The sequence below is a fragment of the Trichechus manatus genome, unplaced genomic scaffold (genome assembly GCF_000243295.1).
Source record: "Trichechus manatus latirostris isolate Lorelei unplaced genomic scaffold, TriManLat1.0 scaffold00045, whole genome shotgun sequence".
Taxonomy (NCBI): Eukaryota; Metazoa; Chordata; class Mammalia; order Sirenia; family Trichechidae; genus Trichechus; species Trichechus manatus.
The window spans coordinates 4837053-4857724 of NW_004443981.1; the positions used below are offsets into that span (position 1 = coordinate 4837053).

At 49.7% G+C, this 20672-nt stretch overlaps 1 protein-coding gene and 1 non-coding gene across 3 annotated transcripts in view; both read left to right on the forward strand.

The window, feature by feature from the left end:
• The first annotated feature begins 320 nt into the window (after positions 1-320).
• Positions 321-20672, forward strand: part of SLC24A4 (solute carrier family 24 member 4) — a 210439-nt gene continuing 190087 nt past the window's right edge. For both annotated transcript variants that reach the window (XM_004376678.3, XM_004376679.1), the window contains exons 1-2: positions 321-450; positions 2756-2866. In XM_004376678.3, the coding sequence (XP_004376735.1) occupies positions 321-450; positions 2756-2866 (241 nt within the window). The remainder of the gene's footprint in view (positions 451-2755; positions 2867-20672) is intronic.
• On the forward strand, positions 17822-17892 carry TRNAG-UCC (transfer RNA glycine (anticodon UCC)). Its single transcript has one exon. It is a non-coding gene; the product is annotated as a tRNA-Gly (tRNA).

Below are 20672 nucleotides of genomic sequence, written 5' to 3' on the forward strand. Positions count from 1 at the left end.
GGGACTGCGCCAGCCCTGCGAGCCAGGGCAGCCAGCGCCACCGCGCCGGCGTCGCCTCCTCACCCCGGAGCCATGGTGCGCGGAACGCGCACGCCGCGCGCGGGACCCTAAGCCCCGGCGGCGCCGCACGCCCCATTGCCTTGCTCCCTTCCACGCTCTCCTGTCGACCTCGCCTGCGGGCCATGAGGTTTTGGCCTGCAGCTCTTCGCCTTTGAGCCCCTTGTCGCCTGCTCCAGCCCTAGCGCCGCTCGGCTACAGAGAGGACTCCGGCCTCTGAAGATCTCCATCCTTCCCCAGGGTCTGCACCCAGGCGCTCCGGCATGGCGCTCCGCGGGCCCCTCCGGCCGCGCAAAGTTCGCAGGAGGCGAGAGATGCTGCCGCAGCAAGTTGGCTTCGTGTGCGCGGTGCTGGCCCTGGTGTGCTGTGCGTCCGGCCTCATCGGCAGCTTGGGTAGGTGCCGGGTGCAGGCTGCCCCCGCCCCTACCCCGGGTGTTGGGGGACTTGGGCTAGGAAGCTGGAGGGGCAGCTCCGAGATGTCTCCCCTTTTCTCGCCGGTTTGGTCTCAAGGGTTCATTCAGTCTGCTCCCCGCCCGGCAGCTAGAGTGCACCCAGGAGTACTGATATCTGGGCTCTGAGCTGTGGCGCCCATCCCCTGAGCTGTGCACGGCCCCTGGGGGCTTAGGTCGTGGCTGCGGGTCTATTACTGTAAAGACAAAAGCCTTAAACTGCTGGCCTCTCGTTGCCCAGGGTCTGTGCCTGGAGTGCACGGGGAAGGGTCAGAGCAGCGGTGGGGTCGAGGAGTGGATTCTCCCGGTCTGGGAAGGGCTAAACGGAGTTGTCCCCTATGCTTCTCTGCGGAGCGGCGAGGGTTGTGCCTCGCGTCCCTAGAAAGCCCAGATTCAAGGGCAGGGGTCTGTATTGCCTCTCGGCCCTCTCCTCGCCCCTGCCCGGGTCCAGAGCGGAGCCCTGGGTGTCCTTCCTGACGCGTCCTCCTCAAATCCTAAATGTGTGGGGCAGTCTGTCCCCGCGGGCGATTGCTGCCATGTTTCAGCATCGCTTCTCTCAACTCCTCTTAATCCCCACGGAAGGAGAGGGCTGGTGGCTGTCCCACAATCCACACCTCCTCCTCCAAGAAGAGACCCAGGGATTTGGGAGTCCCCTAGGATATGCAAATTTGAGATGCAGTGGGGAAAGAGAAGAAACTTACCCACAGTGTGTGTTCATGGGGATGTGAGCCCACGTGTCACCTTCAGAAGACATTCACCTCACTGTAATTCCCGTTTTGAGTTGGATGCTCTGACCTTTTTTATTTTTCACGTTAAAAAAAGAAGAAATGTAGGTGATTTAGATCACTCAGCATGGAGGTGTAAAGCTCTGTCTCTGGTCCCTTCTGGAGCAATTAGGAAGGTTACAAGCATTTAGAGACTAGAGAGGTTTACAGTGATAGGCAAAACCCCGGTGAAACTTGATCGAACTTTTAAAAAATACTGCCCTTCAGAACCTGAACTTTGGATTTGAGGCTACAGGGTTAAGATGTGCCTCTGCCAACAGAAACCCAGAAAGGTGATTTGAACATCTTAAGACCTGGAGCTTTGCAATTGGGCAAGTCGATGTGTTTTTTATCCCCCCTCAATTACACACACCAGAAATAACAAAATACCTAGAGGCTTTTAGATGTCAGCATTTTGGAGGAGGCATTACTGTCCAGCCGAAGCTGTGTGTGATCAGGAGAGGTAAATGAATACTGCGAAGGTCAGAAAGTGAGAATCATTTTTTATTTGCTAGATCAGGAATTATCTTTAGGAGTTCAACCACCGTTGGTCACTGGGATCCATATGTTCTCCCTTGTTACTCAGGTATGACCCTTGGAGCATCAGCATCACCTGGGATCTTATTATAAGTGTAGAATCTCAGGTCTCACCCCAGACCTCCTGAACCAGAATCTGCATGTTAACATCCCCAGGTGATGTGTGCGCACATTCAAGTGTGAGAAGCACTGGGCCAGACCCCATCAACCTTCTCTACCTGCTTGCTGACTTATAACTAGCCATTTGTAGTTTCTACCAGGGCAGGGGCTGCCTGAATATGTTTACAGGAAGAGAACTTAATGGTCACCTATCCAAATGAGCTTAGCTTCTAACCAAAAGGTCGGTGGTTCACATCTACCGGCCACCTCTTGGAAACCCTATGGGGCAGTTCTGCTCTGTCCTATAGGGTGGCTATGAGTCGGAATCAACTCGACGGCAGTGGGTTTGGTGTTTTTTTTTTTTTTTTTGGTATCCAAACCCTGGAGTCCCTAGGTGGTGCAAATGGTTAACACACTCAGCTGCTAACCAAAAGGTTGGAAGTTTGAGTCTACCCAGAGGTGCCTTGAAAGAAAAGCCTGGCGATCTACTTCCAAAAAGTCAGTCACTGAAAAGCCTATGGGGCACAGTTCTGTTCTAACACACGAGTCGTAGTTGACTCAACGACAACTGGATCCAAGCTTTTTGTTACACCTCTGAGGGGCTTAGGCCGGAGAGGTCTTGCCCAAAGTCAGATCACGTATTGCTGACCCATCTGGAACTAGAAACAATGAACCAGATTCAGGAAATGTCACTATATGTAAGTGGAGGATATTGTACTTCTAATAATTGTATCACTCTCTGCAGGTGACTCTCTGTAGTCAAACAGGGCTATTGCTGACATAGTTTGATACACATGTGTGAGGTCAGTTTGAGAATGCCGTACTATACTGACTTATTTTTCAATCCAGGGCATAAAACAGCTTCTGCTAGCAAACAGGTTCCAGCAGACGCATGGAGAAATAGAAAGCTGATGGCGCCGGTGAACGGGAGTCAGGCAACTAAGAACTGCACAGATCCTGGTAAGACACAGATCTCCCCCACCTCAAGACAGTTGGCCTGGCCTGGAGACTGTGCTTATGTGGGCAGTTGCCGCCAGAGCTGGGAAAGGTGGTTTTTATGTACCTGAGTGGGGAAGGGTAGCTGCCAGTTGTTGAAAGGTAATCAACAGACAGATATTAATCAGCTGTGCTGCCAAGCAACTCAAGTGCTGTCTTTATCCAACAACTGAAAAGGTCACATTCGGGAGTTTAAAACATTTATTTTTATCCTCACAATGCTCCAAAAGGCCAAGTGTTCTCCCTGCTCCCTTGATTTTGTTTGTTTGCCCTTGTGTCTTTGTTTGCTTCTCCTTTTGTTCACTGTATCCATTTGCAGGGGCTCTAGGGCAGCCAGTCCATGGAGTTGGCTCTGGTGGATGGCACTCTGGGATGACCCACCAGAGTTGGGACACATTCGGGAGCTGCAGGGGTAGGACACTCTAGGGCGCTGGGGCTCCTTCTACGGATTGGAAATTCCCGGTGCTGTTAGACCTTGGGAGATGGATGGATTCTGCTCACCCTGGGAGGTAGTTTTTTTTTTTGTGAAAGTATACACAGCCGAAGATACACCCTTTCAACAATTTCTACATGTACAATTCAGTGACATTGGTTTACGTTCTACAAGTTGTGCTACCATTCTTGCTATCCTTTTCCACATTATTCTACCACCAGTGTCTTAAACTCACTGCCCCCTGAGCTTCCCATCCAGCCTTTTGAGTTGCTGTTGTCAGTTTGATCTTACATACGTAATGCTTTAGAAGAGCACAATGCTCAAAGCAGACGTACTTTACTAATTAAGATAAGCTATTTTTTGGTTCAAAGAAGACTTCAGAACATAATTTTGGTTTAAGGTTTAAAGATTATCTCAGGGCAGTAGTTTTGGGGGCTCATCCAGCCTCCATGGATCCAGAGATTCTGGATTCCACTGAGAATTTGAAATTCTGTTGTGCATTTTTAGAAAGTAGTTTTGATGTTCTTCTGCAGACTTCTCTAGGGGATCAGAGACTTTAGGGCTCCGGGGATGATATCTTATCTGTTCCCCTTGCCATAGGCAGGTTTTACTTAAACAAGTGAAGAAGTTTCTCAGGAGAAGAGCGTGTACTGGCAAGCAGCGAGGGCGTGGAAAGTGCCCAGGCCTCAGACAGGGAAGTCCTGGACTTTAGCTCTGGCTCCAGCTCTTGGATCTTTGTGGGATGATGTGTTTCAAAGCCCTTTGGACACTCTGAGGTTTTCTTATAGCCACTTGGCTTGTGTACCTAGTTGCTGGGCAAGGTGCCTACTGTCTTTGGGTATCTGTTTCTTCACCTGCGAAATGGGCAGAATAGTCCTTGCCTGCTCCAGGGCTGTTGGAAGAATCTAGTGAGGCTCTGAACGGGAATGTGTGCAGAAGGAAAGGAAACCGTAGCAAAGGAACAGCACCTGGCTGGCAGTCCTGTCCTCACACCCTCTCAGGCTGGTCTTATCCCCATTTTCTAGGTTAGGAAAGACCAAGGGAGGTGACATGAGTTGCTCAAAGTCATGACACTTGTAGGTGGTGAAGCTGGAATGAGGACCTGAACCTGTGCCACTAAAACGTTTGGTTAGTTCTGCTCACTTATGAAGGCCAGGGCCTCCCCTCACAGCCTGGTCTAAAACACTTGCTGTGCTCTTCTGTACACCACCAGCTTCCATGATCTCAGGATGCCTTCAGAGAAGCCTGTTTGGGGCACAGGAGGTAAAGAAGTTACTAGGATTCCCTTTGAACCTTGACCATCCTGTCCTGAGACATCCTGTGGATCCTGGGGACCCGGCAGGCAGTTGTATTTGTCTCATTGTTGAACTCCCCCCAGGACGTCGTCTTTCTTAGCCAGAAGTGGTGGATGTGTGTGGTGAACCAACATGTGCCGGGGATTGTGTAAGGCTTCGGTCTCCAGGGTCCTGAGCACTAGAATGGGCACCATCCACATAGGGAACACTGAGTAAAGTGTTAGCTGTTCTGAGTAAAGAATCGGGGTTAACGCGTTTTTAACTGGTTTCTAGTTCACTGGTACTCTCGTCTTGGGCTGGCTCTGTCCTCCTTGGGTAACTTGTCACGCACAGTCTGGGCATGTCGGCTTAGGGCCTGATTTCCTACGATGTTGTTGTTAGGTGCCGCTGAGTCAGCTCTGACTCACAGTGACCTTATGTATAACAGAATGAAACATTGCCCAGTCCCGCGCCATCCTCACAATCGTTATGCTTGAGCCCATTGTTGCAGCCACTGCATCAGTCCCTCTTGTTGAGGGTCTTCCTCTTGTTTGCTGACCCTCTCCTTTACCGAACATGATGTCCTTCTCCAGGGACTGGTCCCTCCTGGTAACATGTCCAAAGTAAATGAGATGAAGTCTCACTATCCTCGCTTCTACAAAGCGTTCTGGCTGTACTTCTTCCATGCCCCATGTTGCCCTGTCTCTTCACTGTACTTTTTGATAAAAAATTATCACGCTAATGGATAAGCAGTCAGTTGGCAGGAAGACCTGACCTTGTCCCTTTTGTGGAGAGGGAAAGAGAGGGACGGCAGCAATATCATTAGCAATAATTAACATTTGCATCATGCATTGTGTTTACCGCTTTCAGAATTGAGCCTGGCACACAGCAAGGACTTGGTAAATGTTGGTTGAGTGATGGAATGAAAGTGCATTTTGATGTATTAAGCACTTTAATCCTAACAGTGTTTTTGCAAAGATGAGGACAGTGAAGCTCAGAAGTTTAGTGACTTTCCAAGAGTGCTTGGCTGGCAGGAGCCTTCGTGGGGCCTCTGGCTTCAAATCCCATGCCCTCCCCACTCCATCACACCTACTCCCAACTCTCCTCCCAGGCCAGGCAGAGCTGAGGCCTGCCTTTCCTTCCAGCCTCCTTGTCCCTCAAGCTTGAGAATATCTACCCCTTTTCTATTTCACAAGTAGGAGTGGCACAATCAGGTAAACATTTGACTACAAACCAAAAGGTTGGAGGTTCAAACCCACCCACGTGGAGGTGCCTTGGAAGAAAGGCCTGGTGACCGGCTTCAGAAAGGTCACAGCCTTGAAAACTCTATGGGGCAGTTCTACTCTGCACGGATGGGGTCACCATGAGTTGGAATTGACCCACCAGCAACTTTTTTTTTTTTTTAATATGCCAAGCACCTGTTGTATCCAGCCCTGGTGGGCTCTTGGGGGAGTATAAAAAGGCCTAAGATACAGCCCCTACTGTCAACTAGCTTACAGTCCTGTAGAGAAGGCAAGATCTCAACTTGGGGACAACTCGGTGGTGATGAAGGACTGGCTTAGACCTAGGTCACGGGCTCCGCCTCCGGAGGGAGGAGACAGAATCCCTTCCCTCTTCCAGACAGGCCTGGGAGTGGGAGTAGGAGGTTGGGGGTGGGTAATGGGGAGCAGAACTTAATTCGCAACTGCTCACCACAGGTCCCAACCTGGGACTGCTGTAAAGGTGGGCCAGAGCTCTAAGTGAGTTTCAGGGCATGATGAAAGGTGGTATCCAATGCTGCCCTCTTTTCTACACAGTTATAGGAGTTTCCCCATAAAGAATTGAGGGAATTCTTGCATCTTCTGGAGGCTTCCTTCTGCATTGTCTCCAAAGCTAGAGGGCTCCTAGTCCTGATATCCGAGTCCGAGTCTGTCAGGGATGTGGGAAGATGGGGCTTTCAGACTTTCCTACAGAGTCAAACCAGCCAGAGCCAGAGCTCCCAGCCACAGTTGGCGTTCAACCCATGTTAGCTCACGTCTTTGCAAGAACCTCCAGGACAGGGACTGTGTCCCATGTTCAGTGCCATCTGAACGTTCCTCATTGCCTGTGAAAGGAGGTGACTTTGTTTCCTAAAGATATGAGCAGGACCCTGCCCTCATCTTCACTTAAGAGTCTCTGTGGAGAGCAGACTCCCTGCTCTGCCTCCGTCATATCCCCGGATCCTAGTTATTTGTTTTCATTTCATTATTTGTGTTCCAGCTGAAGGGCCCCCCACCACACCTGTGGCCCTCCCTGACCACTCTGCATGCCGCCCAGCTGCCCCACCGTCACACAACCCTAGATTGTTTTCATGACACATGTCACCATCTGAGTAGGTCTCAGGGCGGCACAAGTGGTTTGTGATCAGCCGTTAACCTGAAGGTTGGTGGTTCAAACCCACTCTAGTGATGCCATGGAAGAAAGACCTGGCGATCTGCTTCCACACCTGTGGCCCTCCCTGACCACTCTGCATGCCGCCCAGCTGCCCCACCGTCACACAACCCTATATTGTTTTCATGACACATGTCACCATCTGAGTAGGTCTCAGGGCGGCACGAGTGGTTTGTGATCAGCCGTTAACCTGAAGGTTGGTGGTTCAAACCCACTCTAGTGATGCCATGGAAGAAAGACTTGGCGATCTGCTTCTGTAAAGATTACAGCCAGGAAAACCCTACGGAGCAGTTCTACTCTGTAACACATGGGGTCGCCGTGAGTTGGAATCAGCTCAACAGCAGTGATTTTTTTATCACCATCTGAAATAATTTATTTATTCATCGTCTGTCTCCCCTTGAGGGCTGGCTTCTTGCTCACTGGTCTATGCCAGGAGGAGTGGGTTTTGTTGTTGTTGTTTTTAAGCTCCAGACCACTCCTTTAGCAAGTGGCAGAGCCCAGGTGGTCAGCTGCAGAACCCACAGGTATTATAAGCCGTAGTGATGGATACATGAAGCAGTTACTGCAGAATGCCATATAAGATGTCAGCGAATAAGAGGCAGCACTTCCACTGTACTGACCCTGTGCCACACACTCTTCTAATTTAACCCTCCCATCAACCCAGTGAGATAGACACGTTATTAGCATCTCCATTTTGCAGATGATGAAACTGAGGCTCAGAGAGGACCAGTGCCTTGCGTGAGGGCGCACAGCTAAAAAGCAGCAGAGTGGGATTTGAACCCAGATAGCCTGTTTCCTGGGGCCGTTTGCTTAACCATAACTGTTACTGCCCTCGTTACTGGAGATTAACGTCTTCTGCCATTCTCCTCCCCTCCCTTTCCACGTCTTCTCATCTCCTACATGATGGCAGTGTGACAGAGAAAGCACTAGCAAAGGAAGAGGGATGGGGGACGAGACACTGACTTGGAGTCAGAGGAGGACTGGTTCTTAATCCTGGCTGCTCAGTAAAATCAGCTTGAGACCTTTATGTATATTTTTTAAAGGCCCAGGCCGCACCTCCGGAGATCTGGTTTGGTTGTGGGACCCAGGAAGCAGAACTCCCCAGGTGATTCCAAGATGAAGCCAGAGTTGATGCTTATTTGGCTAGAGCTTTGCTACTCAAGTGTGGTCAGCATCACCTGGGAGCTTATTGTTGTTGCTGCCAGGTGCTGTCGAGTTGATTCCTACTCGTGGCTACCCCGTGTGTTATAGAGTTGAACTGCTCCATAGGGTTTTCTTGGCTGTAATCTTAACGGAAGCAAATCTCTGGGCCTTTTCTTCCGTGGTCCCACTGGCTGGGTTTGAACTGCCAACCTTTAGGCTAGTACTTGAGCACAAACCATTTGCACCACGTAGGGAGATCCTGGGGGACTCATATGCACACCCGAGTCAGAAGCACTGCACCAGAACACTGCCTGCCACTTGGTAGGTGCTTAATAAATATTTGAATGTTGAATAAAAGCTAATACTTTGTTTAACATAGGGATTTTCCTGAAAACCAGTTAGTTTTTTTAAACGTAGGGAAGCTAAAAAAAAAAAAAGTCTGCTTCATTTTTGGCCGCTGATGTTGTGGAAATTTCATGACTTAATTTTTCCCTGGAGATCTAAAGGCATGACCTGGGCCTATGGACCTTCAATCTTTATTTTCATGGTCTGTGTGGAGAAAGCACTAAAAGAGGAAGTGGGCCCCTCTATCCAAAATGTGGAAAGTAGGAATGAGTGGCAGTGAGTTTGAGTCTGCCGGGAACCAACACGTTTCCTCACATCTCTCCATAGTGGCACCTGGTGTTAGACATTAAGGATGGAAACGGGTGCTTCTCAACCCTGGCATGCAGGTGAGAAATACCTGGAGAGCTCCTAAAAACACGGATGCTCCCTGAGAAATCAGAACCAGTGACGGATGAATTCTGTGGCCCACTTTTGTAGCATCTGAGAACAATACTTCCTCCCCACAGATCCAACATGGGGACTTCCTTCCGGCCATTGTCCCACCCAGAGGCCTTCCCCGCTAGTCCAATCCAAAGTAGACTCTAAGTCACTTGAGATTACAGTATTTTGATTTAGCTCTTTGCAGGGTACCAGTTTTACTCATTGTTATATTATCTATTTTCCTCCCCCAACTATCAGAATATAAAAGGTGAAAGCCTTGTTTGCTTTTTCAACCACAGTATGTATGTCAGTTTTTTCATCTGTAAAATGGGGACGCTAAGGGAGTAATGGGGAGTCCCCGGGTGGTATAAATGGTTAACACACTCACCTGCTAATCAAAAGGTTGGAGGTTCAATCCACCCTGGTGATCTATTTCCAAAAAATCAGCCACTGAAAACTATGAAGCAGTGTTCTACTCTGACACAGAAGGGTCACCATGAGTTGAAATCAACTTGACAGCAACTGGTTTAAGGGGGTGATAATTGCATCTACCTGTTAGAGTTGTTAGGCTTCAGTGAGTAAATACCCATCAAGAGTTTAGAACAGCACTTGGCACATAGTATGTGTTCAGACATTAGCTTCTATTTTCATGATTCGTATTATTTTTCGTCTGCCTACCCTAGAGATAATACAATGCCTGGTGTATAGTAGGTGCTGAATAACTATTTGTCAATTGAATTTTATGAGGACAAGTTAAAAAGTAAACAACATCTTGCCAAACAATTTTTTCTTTTCTCTTCTGAAAACAATTTTCTTGTTTTGATTTTTTATCTCTTGAGGATTTGGATGCTGAAGGATGACACACCTTGTAGAACTTGCCTCTGCAATAGAAAAGCTGTTTGATTTTTGTCTCACTCTTGACAGTTTGGTGTTATTATACATTTTGGCTATTTAGCTGAGGTGGGCCTGGCTTCCCCTTTCTCACACTGCCTTTCCAAAGGCCCATATCTGAAATTGAATGATAAGTAGCTAACCTTCTGATATATCATCCCTGTTTGTTTGAGTTTCCAATACCCTATGCCTCATGTTTAGAGAGAGAGAGAGAAGGGAAGGAGCTTGGTTTCCCCACTGTTGTGGGAGGAACTTAAATCCCCCTTTGTTGTTGTTGTGAGGTGCTGTCGAGTCGATTCCAACTCATAGCGACCCCTATGTGACAGAGTAGGATGGCCCCATAGGGTTTTCTAGGCTGTAATCTTTACGGGAGCAGATCGCCAGGTCTTTTCTCCTGCAGAGCCACTGGGTGGGTTCGAACCGCCAACCTTTCGGTTAGCAGCTGAGCACTTAATCGTTGAGCCACCAGGACTCCTTTAAGATTTGCCTTGTCACGTTTGGTTGTGCTCTTCCCCAATACGTTCTGAATGCCTGGCGTCTGTATGTGTCCATGAAAGGAAGGCTGGGAGAAGAGTGCTGAGGGAAGGCTGCTTGAGAGGGATCCTGAAGAGGTTGGTGGTTACAGCATTTCAGGGTATGAGGAGTTGGATGCCGGAGGGAGACGGAAGAGCTTTCTTTGCTGTCTTAGCTCTGATTGACCTTACTTTTCATTCTGTACCAGGGCCGATGTGAAGGCCACTGGGGGGTGGGGGGAAGGTGGAGTCCTGTGGGGAGTGAGACCTCACCCAGGAGCTGGTGCTGAGGTGGGCTAGGAGGAGGTGGGTGGTACCTGCTGCAGGCGGTCTCTGCAGACAACCCCGTGTGGGGAGCAGGGTGTGGAAGGCATGAGAAACCAGGAGTAGGAGGACGGGGCCTAGAGCTTCGAAGAGTCCATCAGGACAAGTGGGCAAGGAGGTGAGATGGTTCTGGCAGCAAGATGAAGCCTGTGGGCTCTGAACAAAAGTCCACAGGAAAGCCCCTTCAGCAGGCTCGCAGGATGCGTCACAAATCCAAAGTTTCAAAGGTGTATCATAAAAGTGAATCCTGAGTTGGAAAAGGAAGGACTTGAACGCATTTCCGTGGCAGGGAGATCACAGTTTGGTTAGTCTCCCGAGGGGGCAGGGGCAGCCTGGGAGGGCATTTCCTGGGCAGGACAACCTCCAGAGAGCCGGGTGGCTTCTTGGGGAAAGCACCACCAGCCACCTTGGGACAGGCTGTCAGGGCCACCATCCGATCACTAGTGGAGACCGAGAGATGGTAGTCGGCCATCCATGTGCCTGTTCTTCCCTTCTTTGGGGCATGGGAATGGGGTATGTTATACAGTAGATCAAGATCTGGGTTCTAGTCTTGCCTCTGCAAAGATCCTGCCTGGGACTTAGTGCCTTTTTTCCTCTTTTAATGAAAGGAGGTTGCACTGGATAAGTATAGAGATTTCTAGCAGCCAGAAAACATTCCTATCCCAGCAGGCATCAGCTCTTTCTTGGAGGTGGGTGGCAGTTTGATGTGGTGAAGGCAGACGTGTGGGTTTGAGTCCCAGCTTGCCACTTACTAGCCGTGTGACCTTGGGCAAGTTACATAATCTTTTGAGGCTTCGTTTTTTTCTGTTTTGTAAAATGAAGATAGCAGCGGCTTCTATCCACCTTGTATGGCTGCTGTGAGAGGCAGACCACAGGATGGACAGGAGTGTTAAGCAGCATCAGGCACATAGTAGGTGTTATCATCGTCACAGTCATAGTTGACACGGACTCACTACATACCAGGAGCTATTCGCCGTGCTTTCTATGCGTTAACTTATCTACTCCTGGAAACCAGCCAGTGGAATAGATCGCGACAGTGCAGTCAATCCACAGCCAATCATGGGGATGGCGCAGGACTGGGCAGCATTTCATTCCATTGTGTATGGGGTCGCGGTGAGTTGGGGGCTGATGACAGCTAACACCATCAAACAACCCTTTAGGCAGCTACTGTCATGGTCTTCCTCTTGCAGACAAGGAAAAGGAGATCAGAGAGATTAAGTAAATAGTCCAAGGTCACCCAGCCAGCCACAAGCAGAGCCAGATTTTTTTTTAATTTGGGTAGTCTGAACTGTGAGCCCGTCTCCTTATCCGCGATTACTAATAAACAGGGTGGAAAAAGACAAATTAGAGATTAAGACTTCTCTCGCAACCTTCAGCCCCTGTTGAGTTCCTGGGTGTGTGCCTCTCTGGTGGATGTGGCGTGCCTGTCCATTGTAACAGCAAACATCTGCGTGGGCCCTGCTTCTTGCTATGTTTCTAATACCAATTTGTTTGCAATCAAAAGTTTTTTTGCCTTATCCAAACTATCGGGACCATCTGCTAGCCATCTCTCCTCCTCCCGGGCCATCTGCTCCCCCTGTGACTTCCAGAGCCTCCACTCGCAACGTGATGTGGGCCTCCTTCGATCCAGAGCGCACCCACTCGGCAGCCTCTTGAACTCGGAGGAACGTTCCTCACCAAGTTAAAAATGGAAACTGCAAAGCTTTGCCATGTGTCGCCTTGGATGGAAGAGATCTCGGCTGTTTGACTCAACAGAAAAGTCGAATGTGTGAAAAGGGATTTTTTATTAAACACTGTCCATTACTGAAGAGGCCGTTCTAGTGTAGCATTTTACGAAAAAGGAAGAAAAATAAATGTGCCAGAATAATTTACTTGGGAAGGGACCAGGAGGTTACTCTGTGCCTGGGACATGAAGGTGCTCTCTGCTGAGTGGGCCAGCCCCTTGCAGGTGGGGAGGTGGGACCACTCAGTTTCTGCTCCCACCACTGCCTTTGCTAATCCAGCTCTGCACAGTTGCAGGCCTGGTCTCATGGTAATTGCCGGACAAATCAAATGCAACATGGGTTTCTCGAGGGTCTGCATGCCCTGCGCTGTACTAGACTCTGAAGCTCGCAGAGTTCTGGTCCCTGCTGTCAGAGTGTGTGCAGTGGAATGGGGGAGACAGGCCGGTTTCCCTGAGAAATCTCGGCATCGTCTCCCGTACCTGGAGGAATGCTTACTAACAACGCTGCGTCTCACTCATTGGCTGTCTGAGGGGAGAGAGAAAACAAACGCCTCCTAAGATTACTAGGCACAATTGTAAGTAATTAGGCTTTGGGGATTTAGCAAGGACTCAGTGCTCGACCAGGCTATTGCTGAATCAGATTACTTTGATTTGTTGTTTTTTTTAACAGAACTGAAGGGGCTGGGAGCTGCCGGACACCTGCTGTCACTGGCCTGGGAAGATGCATGTGCTCTCGGGGGTAAAGTTGGCAGACTGGTTCACAGTGGCCTTGCTGAGCCACACTGAGGGCAGTCATCTGGATTCTCAGGTGTCCTGGGCTCAGGTATAGCTCATGGCAGACTGCAGTGATAATAATGTGGCCTTTGCCAGCCTTCCCCACTAGCCTGTGAGCCCCTTGAGGGCAGGGACTGTCTCCTTCAGCCTTGGTTCTAGGTCCTTAGGGTCTGACATAAGTTCACCTTGGAGCAAATGGAGACTGAATGGACAGACCCCCTCATTCTACCCATCAGGTAGCTGCGCCCTGCAGAAGGGAATGACCAGCTTGCTGGCTAGCCCTTCTAGCCTGTTGGTGCCTAGGGGCAGATCAAGACACCTAGTCAGGAGTAAGGGTGTTATAGCTCAGGGCGTAAGACCAGGGACCCTGGAGCCAGACTGCCTGGTCTCAAATCCTGCCTTTGCTGCTTACTGGTTATGTGACCTTGAACAAGTGACTTGACCCTTGCCTTCAAACCTAAGGGAAGCAGCAGGATTATTTTGTTTATTGATACACTCTAAGCTCCAGAACGGAGCCCTGGTGGCACAGTGGTTAAAGCACTCAGTTGCTAACCAAACGGTTGGCGGTTCAAACCTATCAGCCGCTCCATGGGAGACAGATGTGGTGGTCTGCTCTCTTAAAGATTACAGCCTTGGAAAGCCTAGGTTGCCGTTCTACTCTGTCAGAATTGACTCAACAGCAGCAGATTTGGTTTGTTTGGTTTTAAGCTCTAGAACAATGCCTGGTGCTTATTAAGTATGTGTATGTGTGAATGTGTGTGTGTGTGTGTATGTGTATGTGTGCGTGCGTGCGCATACCTTGTTTCCCCTTCTGTAGAATGGAGGTCATAACAACACCTTCCTCGCAGGGACGCGAGCTCTGAATGTGTTTATCTGTGTAAAGTGCTCAGGAGAGCACCTGGCACTGAGCGAGTGCTATTTGAGTCTTTGCTGCTGGCATGGTCTCTGAAAGATCATTCACATTGAACTGTAACTTTACAGGATCAGTGTTTGGAATCGGCCTCGGATGAGGGATTGAGGATGAATTTTGTAAATGTAGCACTTGCTGTATTTTGAGCAAAAGTTAAAAATGAGTATCTGGAGCTTCTGTTTGCAGGTTTTTAATTCTTTGAGGATGAGAAGCTGTTGACTTTTTGGTGCTAGCAGACTGCATAGGCCTCGCCTGTCACTGGCTACAGGATGCAGCTGGTGGGCCTCAGTGTGTTTGTCCCAAATCTGGTCCTTTCTGTCCGAGGTGTGGGACCGGATGAACGCGATCTGGAATTCGGAGACCTGAGTTTGCATTCTGACCCTGACAAAGCCTGTGCAGGTTTGTGCAGGTCACTTAGGCTGTCCCAGCCTTAGTATCTTCTCTGTGAAATGGGCGTGATGAAGAGGGCCTTTGTCCAACCCATCTCACAGGATCTTAGGGATTAAAGTGCAGAGTGCTGTGCAGGTAGCCTTCCTATCTTTTTTGCATGACTGTAGTAGACACTTAACCCTTTGAAAAACATTCTCTCCTTGTGAAATAGAGAAAATCAGTTATCTGGGGCGTCTCAGAATTGACCTATAAAACCATGAATAGAATTCGGCAAAAGCATTGTGCTTGGTGGAGTTGTGGAGTTTCTGGTTAGTGTAGAAAGATGGAAATTATTTAGATGGTCCCTCCAGGTACCAGCTCATACGACCCCCACCATCAGTTTATCTCATTTCATACTATGGATGTCTGACTTTGGATTCCATTTATACATGCCACGTTCAGGGACCATCCTTTTGGCTGGGCCTGTCCACACCAGCTGACTCAGCTCTGTACCTGAGCCATGTGCTGGTGGAAATAACCGCATTATGAAAACTTTAGGAGCCCTGGTGGCACAACAGTCAAGCGCTTGGCTGCTAACCGAAAGGTTGGTGGTTTGAACCTACCCAGTGGCTCTGCGGGAGAAAGACCTGGTGATCTGCTTCCATAAAGATTACAGCCAAGAAAACCCTATGGGGCAATTCTGCGCTGTCACATGAGATCACTATGAGTCGGAATCAACCCAATGGCACAAACCACAGGAAAACTTTAATCCTACTCAGGAGGCCTATATTTAGGGGGGTAGTTACTCTGACCTCAGGGCGGGAGCCATTCTTGGGTTTAATATTTGGTCACTGGATGAATGTTGATTGAATAGCTGCTGTCTGTTGGAGCTCTGATGGTATAGTGGGTAAGAGCTATGACTGCTAACCAAAAGGTCAGAAGTTCGAATCCACCAGCTGCTCCTTGGAAACCCTATGGGGCACTTCTATTCTGTCCTGTAAGGTTGCTATGAGTTGAAATCAATTCATGTAGTTTTGGGTTTTTGGCTGGTCCCATAGGGAATTTAAAGCTGATCTAGATATGGGCCCTCCCTTCAGGAAGCTTCCATTCTAGCAGAGAGGATGGAAATCAATAAACCTAACCTATAATACAGAGGGAATATGCAGTACTATAATCCTGACGGTGGGTACACAGATAAAACAGTTATAACCTAAATGCCAGGATCAAGAAGGGCAGTGCACGAAAGGTGGCTTCGACACGGAATAAATAAGCACTGTTCTGCATGCTCTACACACACTACCTCGCTGAATCCTTATAATAGTCCTATGATTGTTGTTGTAGGGTGCTGTCAAGTTGATTTTCAACCTACAGTGACCCCATGTAATAGAGTAGAGCTGCCCCATAGGGTTTTCCTGGCTGTAATCTTTATGGGAACAGATCGCCAGGTCTTTCTCCTGCAGAGCTACTGGATGGGTTTGAACCACCAACCTTTTGGTTAGCAGCCGAGCGCTCAACCATTGTGCCACCAGCCTCCTTAATCCTATGCTAGATGGTGGCATTGTTATTGTTAGCATCTCTGTTTTACGGACTATGGAAGCTAGGTGCAGAGAGGTTAACTAACTTGCCCAAGGCCTCATAGCTCAGAATTCGCGGAGCGTGGCTTCAAACTCGGGCAGCCTGGACCCTTTAGTGGAAGAAAGCAGGGGCTATCTCCAGCAGAGGGGACGGTAGGAGCAAATTCTCAGGCATAACAGGTGCTGAGTAAGCTTGGAGCATAAGGTGTGTGGGTGGCTCTGGAAGGAGTCATCCTGCAAAGTATGTTGGGACCACGAGCCCTCAACACCCAGGGCCTCTCTGTGCTCTGTCTTGTAGGCAGTGGGAGTCGGTGAGGGTTTCAGAGCAGCCGCGTGTTCTATAAAGACATCTCTGGAGGCAACGTGGGACATAACCTTGATAATAGGTGAAAGTGCTTAGCATTATACTTAATACGCTTTTTTTAGGGAGAAAGAAAGGGAAGAGAGGACAGTTAGGAGTTAATGCAAGAGATTTAGGCAAGAGTGATAAAGATTTGTGCAGGATGTCAGAGAACAGAGTGACACAGGCGGAGTCTGCCAGTCTTGCCGGGGTTGGATGTGTGAGCTGAGACGTAGGTATTGTCAGCTCTGATAGAGATGTGGATGCCTGGGTCGATGACACCACCATTATCCAAGATGGAAGCCCAGGAACCACCCCTTCTTCCTTTAGATTTAGACCTCCCTACAGGGATCTTGAGGAGCCCTGGTGGTGCAGTGGTTAAAGCACTCAGCAGTTTGAACCCACCAGCTGTTCCTCAGAAGAAAAATGTGACAGTCTGCTTCCATGAAGCTTTACAGCCTTGGAAACCCTACTCTGTCCTATAGGGTCCCTATGAGTCAGAAACGACTCGACGGCAGTGGGTTTGGTGGATGGGGATCTTGGAGTCTCTGGGTGATGCAGATGGTTAAGTGCTCGGCTACTAACCTAAAGGTCGGAGGTTCGGGTCTACCCAGAGGCACTGTGGAAGGAAGTCCTGGCCATCTGCTCCTGGAAGGTCACAGCTGTTGAAAACCCTGTGTGCAGTTCTACTTGACACAAAGGGAGTCTCCATGAGTCGGAATCAACTCGACAGCAACTGGCTGGCTGTTTGTTTTTGTAATGGGGATCTTAGTCCAAGAAGGGCCTTGCACCGAGCACAGTAGCTGGCATAGATCCTATATTTCATATTCCAAAGTGTGTGTCCATCCAATGGGAACTCACTGGAGATGGATGTGTGGGGCACTGGTTGGGTGCTGAGACAAGGGAGAGAAATCCCTGTAGTCTGAGCCCACAGAGGGAAAAAGAGACTTGGAGTCACCTCGTGTGGCCTGGAACGACACACTCTAAGTCCTAGCACAGCTGGACAGCCTCACAAAGCATGTAGCATCGGAGCTGGGCTCTGATGCCAGTGGGTGTTTGCTGGACAGACAGGGAGTATAGGGCATTCCTGCAGGAGGCTGCAGTGATTGCAGAAACAGGGTGGTCAGAAAGAACCTAATAGGAGGAAGGACTAGGGCAGCGTTTGCACTGGCTGTGGGTTCAGGCATCTTGGGCGCTGTGACCCCCGGGGCTGGATTGTGCCAGACTAGGTGTGCGCCACTCTAGGCCCTGGGCTCTGGTCTGGCTCACATGGGGTTTAAGAGTAGGAAAGATTACTCTCACCTCCTTAGGTGAGGCTGCCAGCCACCTGCTGGGGCGGGGTAGGCACTCACTGAAGGGTGGCTAAGATGCAGTTCTGATCCTCAGAGACCACACCAGAGATGGGGCATGGCTCACTCCAATCTTTGTGCTTCCTTTTGCAAGCTGACGCACATGTTGGGACAAAATCAGCAGGTGGGGCAGTGGTAGTTCAGTGGTAGAATTCTTGCCTTCCACGCAGGAGACCCAGGTTCAATTCCTGGCCAAGGCACTTCGTACACAGCCACTACCTATCTGTCAGTGGAGGCTTGTGTGTTGCTATGATGCTGAACAGGTTTCAGCGGAGCTTCCCTACTAGGACGGAGTAGGAAGGAAGGCCTGACGATCTACTTCAGAAAATCAGCCAGTGAAGACCGAATGAATCAACAACAGTTCACTCCTCAGCCGATTATGGAAATGGTGCAGGGCCAGGCAGCGTTTTGTTCCATTGTGCTCGGGGTCCCTGTGAATCGGGAGCCAACTCCATGGTGGCTAACAATAACAAATTAGCAGGGTTTAATCCCCGCAGGATTTCTTCAAGGCTCTGTTGTAGAGCCTTTTGCTATAAGCAACATGTAGGCATTTAAAAAAAAGAGATGGGCAAACTTTGTGAGATGTAGAGCATTGAATCTGTGTCCCTCTCGAGGACAACCAGTATGCAGACTGTCACCCTGACTTCCTTTTCTGCCTCTCTCTGCCCTCTCTGATGAGTCTGCAAAGGGGCAGCTGAGTGCTTGTCCTTAGGACACGTCACACCACATGGGCACTGGCCAGAGTGGCAGCCGCCCAGCCTCCTGAGTGCTGGCCACCTTTGTATCTTACCTTATTTGGAAATGAGCACCGGGGACAGGGGACCACTAGCATGTTATGTGCAGTGCCCTCTGGTTGCTGGGTAAGCTTTCCTCACAAAGGCTGGCGGCCTTGTCTGACTACAGAGGCATTCACAAAGCGCTGGGCTGGCTGCTCGGGCAGTACGGGACACGCTGACTCGCTGCAGGGTGTAGACAAGAGCCAGAAACCAGGGTCACTGCCCTGAAAGGCCTGTCTTCAGCTCGGGGAACCGCGGACCAGAAAGAGGGAGCAACTCTCCGGGGACTCTCGGGAGCGTTGATAAAGGTGATTAATGGGGTAGATGGAATGATTTATAAATAAAGATTAAAGAGCTAAGTAGCTCTGGCTTGTTAGCTAAGCCTCTATGAAAGACGGTGTGGGAAGAAGGGGCATGTGAGATGGCCGTTCACCTGGTTTCAGGTGGCTGCATCCAGGGAATTGTCAGGCGAAGGAGAGCAAGAGCCAAGGGCAGCTCCCCTTCCCTGAACGGCCTCTTAAAAGAAACCTTGGCTTTGCAAACAGCCACCCCAGGAAAATGGAGGGAAATCCCATCACCTGGGATATTTCTGTTAGGTTGCGCAGGGTGCTAGAGGGCTTATTGGAGAGACTGCCGGACGTGGAATGGATTGCCTGCGTGGTTGCGTCTCTCTCTCTGTGATTTCTGGATAATTCTTCTGTGGGCCTTGAAGGGGGGCAGCCCTTGAATGAATTGCTTCGAAATCTCTTTGATCGTTTAAACCTTGCTTGTTTTTCCTTAGCTGGCAGAAGTTCCATTGTAGCATAGTGTGACAAAGAGCTAAATGACTTGCGGGCTTTGGGTGACCCACATGCGTTAGGAGGAAAAAGGAGAGGCGGGGGAAATTGGTACCTAATTTGCAGACCACATGCACTGGGAGGATGTTGCTGCTTTCACACCCCTGCCCACCCCATCCCCAGCTCCAAGCTCACAAAGGAAGATTTAGAACTGCACAGTAATGTCAGAAGGTACCCGGACATTGCGAGGAAGGCAGCAGGCATTGTAACTCCTCTGAGCAGTGATTCTCCTTTTTAATGTGCGTGTGGCACCGTGGTTAAGAGTTCAGCTGCTAACCAAAAGGTCGGCAGTTCGAATCCACCAGCCGCTCCCTGGCAACTCTATGGGGCATTTCTACTCTGTCCTGTAGGGTCATTATGAGTTGGAATTGACAGCAGTGAGTTTTTGGACCGCTGGTGGCGTTGTGGTGAAGAGCTCGGCTGCTAACCAAAAGATTGGCAGTTCGAATCCACCAGCCACTCCTTGGAAACCTTATGGGGCAGTTCTGCTCTGTCCTGTAGATTCACTTTGAGTTGGCACCAACTCGATGGCACCTAACAACAACAACAACATGATCACCTGGGGATCTTGTTAAAATGCAGATGCAGTAGGTCTAGGGTAGGGCCTGGGATTCTGTATTTCTAATGAGTTCCCAGGTGATACAATGCTACTGGTCCCTACTTTGAATAGAGGGTGTAGAGAGTCTGCTTGACCTGAGTTTGACTGAGTCCACCCTGACCTGGATTTGAGACCCAGCTCTGCCAGCTGGCTCTGTGGCGGTGGGAAAGTTACTTAGTCTCTCCAAGCCTCAGTTTTCCCATCAGTGAAATGGAGGTAATAGTACTTACCTTGCAGGATGCTTGGCAGAATGAAGTGAGGTTGTGCATGCTGGCTACTTCACGCCATGACGCTCCATAGCTGGAGGTCAGGGAGAGAAAGCGTGTGCTCTCAGAGGGTGCTCATTCCAGAGGAAATCAGGGTGGAATTCTGAGTATCGAATTCCCCCAGAGAAAGGGCCAGTGATTCCTCCCTCTCATACTGTGGTGCCACGAGGTCGCCTGCCTGTTCTCCCCATGTTACTGAAAGGGTCCATTAACGCGGGAGCGTGGGGCAGACTAACTTGGTCTCTCCTGGAGCCAGGTTGAACCACAGGCTCTGAAATATTCTGCGATTAAGAAATCTTTAAAAACTTTTTAAGCCTAGCGTCTCCCAAAGATTGTGTGTATGCTGTTATTGTCTAGCCCCCCGTCCCAGCCCTCTGTGCTCCAGTGCAGGTGAGGACACAGGTCTGTCACTGTGGTGCTCAGTCATAGCTGTGCGTCATGCAGGGCCCCACCCTGGACCAACTGAACCAGAATCTCTAGGGTCAGGGCCCGGGAGGGCTATTT